Raw genomic sequence first — 8,737 nt, forward strand, 5'->3', positions numbered from 1 at the left:
AACTGCTGGAAACAAAAGCAGTTGTACAAATCTAAGAAACACAATGTCTAATCCCAGAGGGAAATGAGTTTATAATACATTAGAGTTTTCCCCCTTTTATATTTTGAGAGGTTTGTCTATTTTTTGTTTGAAAATATTTTGCAAGTTTCAGGAAATTTATCCCCAAACAGAGAGAGACAAAAATTACTGAAGATATTTAAAGAACATCAGTATATTTATGACTGAAAAAGACTACATTTCTAACATGAACCTTTCTTCCCTCTCCCAGCAGCACAAGTTCCTCATTTCTTGTGGATTGTGTTCAACCTGCAGCAAGTCTTGGAAATCCTTCAACAACAGATGTGATCTTTGACATATCAGTCAAACAGATGATTACAGATACCAGGTCTGTCATATGTCAGGCTAATGGAAGCTGCCACAGGGCTTAAAAAAAAAAGCCCTTCTCCTCCCCGCAAGTCCAAAGAGTGAAAAAAGAAAGCACAGCTCACAAATGAATGGTGCTCCCATCCATGAACTTTTCAGTATTCTGAAGCTGGGCACACTACACTACTATCCTTTTTAAATATCATTGATGATCACTACAAGAGAGATTATTCACTTCAAAAATATGAACCAAACATTTAAAAAGACTGATTTAAAGTAAGAACTTAATATTAATTTTTAAGAAAACACAAATTTGCTCACCTTTGAAAGACTCCTACTTTCTTGTCTGACTGGATATGTTTGTTCAGCAGATTCACTGACTATTCCTGAACCGTTATAAAGTGTTGAGTTGTTAGACTGATACTGTGAGCCAGCTACTGGATACACATTTGCAACAACATCAGGTGAGTAAGAGCAGCTGGAGTATTCACAGAAGGCAGGATCTCCCAGAACACTATGTAATGGATATTGAGAAAGAAATGAAAGTCATCCTGGGGCAAGTCTTCAGCACCTACTTGTTGCCTAGACAAACACATTCCTTGTCTAAAGAATTTGTTTAACAAGAAAGCTCTATTTCAAAATAAAACTATACCATGTTATTTCAATTAGGTATTTATTAACTGCTACAGACTTCTTTAAAAACAATTAATTTTGTTTTGGGAAAACGTGTAGTTAAGCAAGTATCTTAAAACACACGTTATCCATTTCCAAGTTTCAAAGCTAGTCTGCTTTGCAGTTATAGTTCTCATGCCTGTTTAAGGTTACTGAGATTTTTCATGCTTATTTTCAGTAAGTGTTTTCTTGTAAAACAAACCAAAAACACAGTGTAAGGACATGACATGCATCACATATTGACTGCAAAAAAAACAAACATTAAAACCTGTCTTAAAATGACAATAAAAAAAGTGGAAGTATAACATTTTATGTAGTATAAAACATGTATGAAATACAATGCAGAATTATAAAACAATAATTAACTGACCTGCATGTAACCATCACAGTTAATGAAAACACAGCATGTCTGGGGCATGCCTCTTTCCTTCAAATGTTTGCTCAGAAGTTCCCTTTCAATTTCTTTCTATACTTTGTCCAGAAAATACATAGAATTCAGATTTGATTAGGGAGAATAGAAATTTCTCAGGTCCAGAAAGTTGCACTCAGTTTTTAAAGCTGCCCTCCGTGAAGCTGCCAGCCTCAGAATTTTGTGTAGATAATGACATAGAAACTTTCCCACTGGTACAAAAGACTTCAGATAACATACTATCTGCTGCAATTCTGGCAGAATGTAGTCAAAACAATGCTTATAATCAGTTTACACACAAACAAGAAATACACCAAACGAGACTCAACTACAACTATGTCTCAGTCCCAACAAGGCAGTACACTCATTAGAAGACTACTGTTGTCTGGGTTGTGGTTTTTTGTTTTTTTTTTTGTTTTTTTTTTTTTTAATAGTAATTGATGTCATGCTAACACTGTGGGCTTTCTCTAATGCACAGAATAGGCCATGATCACTGCAATGTTAAATTTCTAGTACAAATGAGAATAAGTTGAAAATACTAAGATTTCCTGTAGGACAAAACGATGGCCTACAATGATTGTGTTCACTAATGCTCTGAATTTTTAAAGAAACACCATTAACTTTGCAGTAATTGTATAATCAACCCAATGCTCAGGGTCCTAAGAAGCAATGAGAGAACTATGTAACATCATCAGATTCTGACAAGACTCAATTATTTCCTATTCTGCTATGCAGGCTTTTTTCTAGTTTGCTCCTTATAAAATATTTTTATAAGTCTACCACAAATACCATTCCTGGACTCTAATAGAAAAATCCCAACACTTTCAGAAACCTGTAGCATTTTTAGTAAAACTGCCTTTCTGGAGATGCACAGGTTGTGGACTGGAGATCCAGGAGAGACCCCATATAGTAAATATTTTACAGGTTTAGAAACCTTCTTGAAGAAACATTTTCCTTGTGTACAACTACATCTACCTCAGCCTGGTTGCAACACAACCACTTTTTCATCCAAGGATTGGATTCAGCTCCTTCCAAAACACACAACAACCAGACCAATCATTACAGAACACCAAATTCTCCTTAACACTCTGTAACAATACAGGCCCTTGTGAACAAACGACCAGGTACCTGGTATACACCCAGAGAACATAAATATAAAAACTAAATCATGAAGATAATGCAGAGGCATTTCTACAGTTGGACTAACGATATATCGGAACCTTTAATCTTACTTCTTAAGAGTACTCAACATCCAAAACCAGAAGGTTAAAATCCCCCAAGAAACAATATTCAGAAAATATACATACTTATCCAAAGATGGTTCCTGAACAAATGGGTAGCATGTAGTTAAGTACCTAGGAAAGACACATGCTTCTGAGGATTCTGACCATGCCACAGTTACCGCCGCATGCTTTGGAACAAATGGTTTGACCTCTGCTGACAACTTGATGCCCTGAGAAACAAAACGTTTTTTGGCTACATGCATTTGGAGATTAATGTTATTTAAGTGAAAAACACTCAGTCTCATGAGCTTAACTGTCATTGGAAAGGGTTAGTTTGCTCTCTTCTACCAAAACATGCAAAACAACAAAGTTCACCAAAAGGAAATGGAGAAATAAAATGAAAATAAAACTAAGGAATTCAAAGAAACATCTGACTGCTCTGTAAAGTCACTTAATACCCTCATTCATCATGAAACACTGACAAAGGTCAGTTATGTAAAGGAGGGAAGCCTGCTTAAAACAAAATGTACTAAATGCAAATATAAGAATTCTTACTTCGTGTTTGAACAGTACAAACTAAAATTCATAAATATACTAACACCACTGTTACTCAATCTCTGTAACATGTATGTAATAGTAATGACTTTGTGCACATCTGTATTTTAAGGCTGAAATGAACACTTCATTTTATAGCCTTCTTGTTTCTAGCACAACACAAATTTATTAAGACAAGCTTTCCATTTGCTCTGAATTACCATCGACTTAAACTGGATATGTGTATGTGGAAGGACAATGAAATGAAACTCAAGTATTTACTGCCATGTCATCAAAACATGCAGGAAGCAACGACGACTGTAGCCTGATCACTAAGACCCCCGAAGTTGACTAGGTGATAGGTCTATGTGACTAGCACTGCCACTATTGGTTAGAACCTGGTGTCCTTGCAGCCGACCCTCCACTGTGAATGAGAAACTTCCACACTTGAGGTCACTGGAAGTTAATGTCTGGAGCTGCCCATCCCAACCGGTGGGAAGCGACTCGCTGTGCTCCAACCTGAGAGACCCATGGCCCCCGGTTTTGACCTTCCAGAAGCTCTCTTCCCCCAGTCCGAACCAAAGGCTGATCCAAGGAGCGGGGGGAGTCACCCTGCCCGGGGAAGCGTATAGGCAACCGGAGCGCTCGGCCCAGGCTGGTGAGCGGCCCCCGGTGCGGAGAGCGGCACCGAGGAGCGGCCCGAGGCCACCCGCCCCCAGGCGGCTCCAGGAGAGCGAATCCGCGCCGGGAAGAGCCGGGGAGGGGGCAGGGGACTGCAGGTGCTGCCACCGCCCTTACCTCGCCGCCGCGGCCCGAGCGCGGCCGCCTCTCGGCCGACATGGCGCGGGGGGCGCGGCCCCGCTCCCGCCGCCCGGCCCGGCGCAGGGCGCGCCGCGATGACGCCACGGCCCCGCCCCGCCCGCGCTGCCGGGGCGGTGTGCGCGCGCCACCGCCCCCGGCGGGACCCAGCGGGCGCAGGACGGGAGGGGAGCGACAGCGGCAGCGTGCGGGGCTCGGCGGAGCCGCCCTGCCGGCAGCTGCGGCAGTCCTGTCCCATAGGAGAAAGGACGGCACGCAATAAAGCCAGGCATGCACCGGTGACAACCACCCAGGACTCCGGTGGTCACACATGACTTAAGAAGAGCTCACAAGATCCTCAGTGAAGGTGCTTGCTTCAGACTTGGACAGTCCTGCCCTAACCAGGCCTGGTACAGACCAGCACTTGAGACAGACATTTCTGGCAGCTTTTGGAGGAAAGACTACAAGGGTTCTTCTCCTCACCAAACTTTCCAGGTTACTTTCTTGGTCTGTCTCCACGAGAGCTCATATTACACAGGCAGAGCAGGTACTTTTGTTGTATGTAGTTGTATGAAGGCCCTGCTTTTGTTGGCCTTCCAAATTGTGCACAACCGTAACGAATTTTGCCTTTGAAATGAACCTGTTACTCTTAAGAGTTATTCAATATACAGAACCACCTCCCACAAAGCCACAGTGACAGTTTGGGTGCAAGACAGGAAGAGCAGGCTAAAACCCCAGAGTAAAAATTAACTGGTATTGGCAAAGTTGAACAAAGGAGCCTAAAAATCTCTTTGAAAACTCAACCCCAAGTTTATACCAAGTAATACCAGGTTCATCAAATGAACCTTTGTTTTTTGAAGATACACTCTTAAAAAATATTAGACAATGAATATTTGTTTTGTCCATTAAATCACAACACCAGACTCTTATTTTTCATGAAATATTTAAACAGTTTATTTCTTAAGCCTACTTACTATTAAACGGTTGAACTACTGGATTTGAACATACTACACTACAGCAGAAAATGAGTGCAAAAGTTACAGGACACTAACAAGCGATGAGCTAATGAGAACATGCAACACAACACAATTTAAATCAGAGAGGCACTTACATTAACAGTAAAAGATAAAAGTAATCATTCTTTGAACATCATAGCAGCCTGCCTGGAATTTCATTTGACTGAGCTTTGTTGCTGTGAATAATACAGCTCATGCACAGGTTTGGATGTAAGTTTTGTAAATTAAAAAGTATTCACTGAATACTACCAACATATATACACTGATATACATAGTTCCAGAAGATTCAAAAGGCCATGGCTTATTTCTGCTCATCCTTTGGAAGCGGTCTTCTGAAGAGCAGAATATGTGGTTCTGCAGAAAGAAAATTGAACAAAGTGTCAGTTTGTCCAAATCTTGATTAGAGGGATTTCTTTAATCTTGAACAATAGTTGAGGCTTAGTTTCAAATAAATAATTAGAAAGCCTAAGTATGGCCCCACATGTAATATCAACAGACCAAGTTTGCAGTACTCCTACAACAGTCAAGTTTTTATTTTTATACCCAATGCTGATAGTATCATAAACTTAAGATCTTACAGGAGGGAAGTACTGGGAAAATACAGAATATTTTATAATGTCTCTTTACATGAGGCTGTGTGATAAACACTGTTACTGTAACTTAGGCTAACAAACTGCTGATACTGTCTGTGAGGCACATATCAAACACCAACAAAATTCACTTTGGCTAATACAGCCAGCTTATATTATTATCAGTCTTCTTAATTTTAAATGTCTCCAAAAAGTCTAAAATATCAAAGGTATCCAGATAAGGGAAACACTGGAAGGCTATGCTAATTTCTTCACCTGATTCTTCAGAAACTTGGAACTTCATGCTGCCACAATTTATCAATCAACCTGTTACTTTTTAGTCAGACTTGCCAATGGTACAAGCCTGGAATGGCTGTTCCCGTAATACCAACATCCTAGTTAGTAAGGGTCTTAGGGCTTTGCACCCCATTAACTGAAATACTAAGTTTTCAGGAAGCTCTGCAGCTAGAGATAAAACTATTCTCTAGAGTTTTCAGATTAATACAGGACCTTGTCTATATGAGCATCTATTAAGTTGTTGTACAAAAATTATGTGTGTCAGTTTTACGATTTAAAGATATACCACTATATTAACTTTGTTTCAGTCACTGCATAGTCATGTTGTTTAAGAACTCATAAAAAGCCTGTTTCTGTGGGCAGAGGCAGGAACAATCTCCAGTCTGATATTTGACTTTTTCATTTGTCTAATTCTGTTCATATGGGCTCACCTGGCTCGTGGATCATATAGTGAACCCAGCCAAGACTCTGCTGAACACCAAGTCGTCTCCACTCTTCTTCAGACATCAGATGAGATTTTGGCACTTGTTTTGAAAGTTCCCGTGGCAGCATCACATGTCTGTAGAGGTTTAATTATTAAACACACACACAAAACAATATACACTGGAAAACTGGAACAGATCTGCACTGAAAGATAGTAAGCACGTTATGAATACTCACTTTGCCTATAAAGAAAACGAGAGTACCTACTCTTGGCATGAATTTGATTATGAAACCCATCCCAGAACCCAGTTTAAAATCACGACTATTAAACGTTACATCTGTAAAGCAACTGCATACTGGGAGCCAAACTGTCTTCTAGATGAGATTTAGATCCCTTCAGAATCCAATGACTATACACTCAGAGAAGCATGTGCTCCTGGCAACAGGCTGATATATCAGCTACTTGAAAAATAAGAACTTTGGACTTCTAAAGTATTTGTACTACTGCTTTCAAGTAAGTCTAGAAGAATTCAGCAATCCTCTGTCGGCAGGGGACGACGCTGCCCCATCCCAGGCTCTGCCACAACCCTCTGAAAAACGCCAATTACTTGGTCTTTAAAATTTTAAAAGTTTAATAATAATAAAATAGTTATTAATAAAAATAGTAATACAATTAGAGTAATAAAAATTTAGAGTTAGGACAATTACAAGACAATAAAAAGCAAATAATTACGGACGTCCGGATGCTCTCGGGCACTTAAGCCCCATAAGCATGCCTTGTGAACAAAGGAATAACCTTAAAAGCAATAGCCTGTTGCATATTCATACATCTCATACATGACGCATAAATTCCTTGCAAATTAAGAGCTTTTCTGGTTTTTGTCAACTTCTTCTCCTTAATCCTGGTGGTACCATAAAGACGGAGAGAAGGTGATTTCCGATAAGGAGGCCCTAACTCTTTATGGACCCCGTCACTGCCATCTCTGTGCGAAGAATTTCTTGATTATCTCATCTCTTTCTTGAGCTAGTTAAAAAGTATCTTACATAGTATAGTTTCTATTTTAACATCGTGTTATAACCTAAAAATACATTTAACACACTACTTCAGAGAATTAATACAGCATAACTTTCTAGCATTACACATATAATATTCATTGTAATATTTGCGAAAAGCCAATCATAAAATATGCATTTTTTCACAAGCCCTTCCCTGGAATTAGCAAGGTGGGCGCCGCCCCCCCGCCATCACCCTGTGGCCAGGGCTTGTGTTGGCCTCTCACCGAGCAATCTGCTAACCGATAACAGCATTCGGTCACTCATCCCCTTCGTCCCGCCAGTCCAAAGCCACGCGGAAACCCCCCCATGGAGAGGCTCGGCAAAGCCCCTTCCCGGTGGCCTTGCGCCCTCTCTGGCTCCATTCTCCCGGCGGAGCCGCCTCACTCCTTGAGAGCGGCCCGCACACCTCAACCGAGGCGCCTGGCCGAGCTGCCCTTCTACGGAACCGCTCTTCCTAATCCCTCCAGCTGGCCCGCCCGCACTCTCCTACAGCTTCTTACCGGTACTCGTACTGCTCGTCAGAGTACTTATCGGAATAGTAGATCTGCTTGTGGGCCATGGCGGGCGGCAGCACAGGCTGGAGCAGCGGCACGAACAACGGCCTCCGGTCCTCCCTCACGGACGCCTCGCACACTAACTACCCCCTCGCGCGCCCCGCACCGTTTGAATCCAGCGGCTCGGCTCCCATTGGCTCTCGCCGGGGCCGGCCAATCGCGTGCCGCGCCGCCGCGCCCCACCCGACCCCGCCGCCGCGTGACTCGCCCACCCGCCGCTCCCAACCAATCCCCGGCGGCCGCGGCGGGCGGGCGAGGCAGCGTCACGTAACGGGCGGCGGCGTTCGGGCGCGGCGGCGGCGCGGGCGCGCAGCGGGGAGGCGGGGCTGGCGGGGGCAGGGGCGCGGGCGCGGCTGATTGGCCAGCGGCGGGCGGGGCGGGCGCGGCTCCTGCCTGCGGCTCCTGCCTGCGGCTCCTGCCTGCGGCTCCTGCCTGCGGCTCCTGCCTGCGGCTCCTGCCTGCGGGTGGCGGGGCGGCCGCGGTGCGGGCGCTGCGCCCGGCTCCCGCATGCGCGGCTCGGCGCGGCGCTCACCGCCCTTGCTTTGGACTGCTCCGCTCGGCCCGGCCTTGCCCTGCCCTGCCCGACTTCGCTGGGCCCGACTCGGCTCAGTCCAGTCTCCGGTGTCCAAGGGGCCTGCTTATTTTAGGGTAGCGAAAGAGTGATGCCTTCGTCCTTTTTAAGTGAGCGTCGTGTTCAGTTTAAAATGGTTTACCCCTGGGTATCTGCTGTAAGCCCGTGGTGTCCTAGGGTGCAGCTCTCAGGAATGGCCGCACCGTCGGCCGTATTTGCTCAGGGTCAAACCAGATAAAACGCGGAGTGCAG

At 43.9% G+C, this 8,737-nt stretch overlaps 1 protein-coding gene across 1 annotated transcript; it reads right to left on the bottom strand.

The window, feature by feature from the left end:
* Positions 1 to 4,925: 4,925 nt before the first annotated feature.
* On the bottom strand, positions 4,926 to 8,036 carry CKS2 (CDC28 protein kinase regulatory subunit 2). Its single transcript, XM_053931782.1, has 3 exons — positions 7,861 to 8,036; positions 6,313 to 6,440; positions 4,926 to 5,369 (listed from the first exon to the last, which is right to left on the bottom strand). Exons 1-3 carry the CDS (start codon positions 7,917 to 7,919, stop codon positions 5,317 to 5,319), a joined length of 240 nt encoding a protein of 79 aa, XP_053787757.1. The 5' UTR covers positions 7,920 to 8,036; the 3' UTR covers positions 4,926 to 5,316.
* Positions 8,037 to 8,737: the final 701 nt, after the last annotated feature.

Source organism: Vidua chalybeata, chromosome Z, assembly GCF_026979565.1.
Source record: "Vidua chalybeata isolate OUT-0048 chromosome Z, bVidCha1 merged haplotype, whole genome shotgun sequence".
Taxonomy (NCBI): domain Eukaryota; kingdom Metazoa; phylum Chordata; class Aves; order Passeriformes; family Viduidae; genus Vidua; species Vidua chalybeata.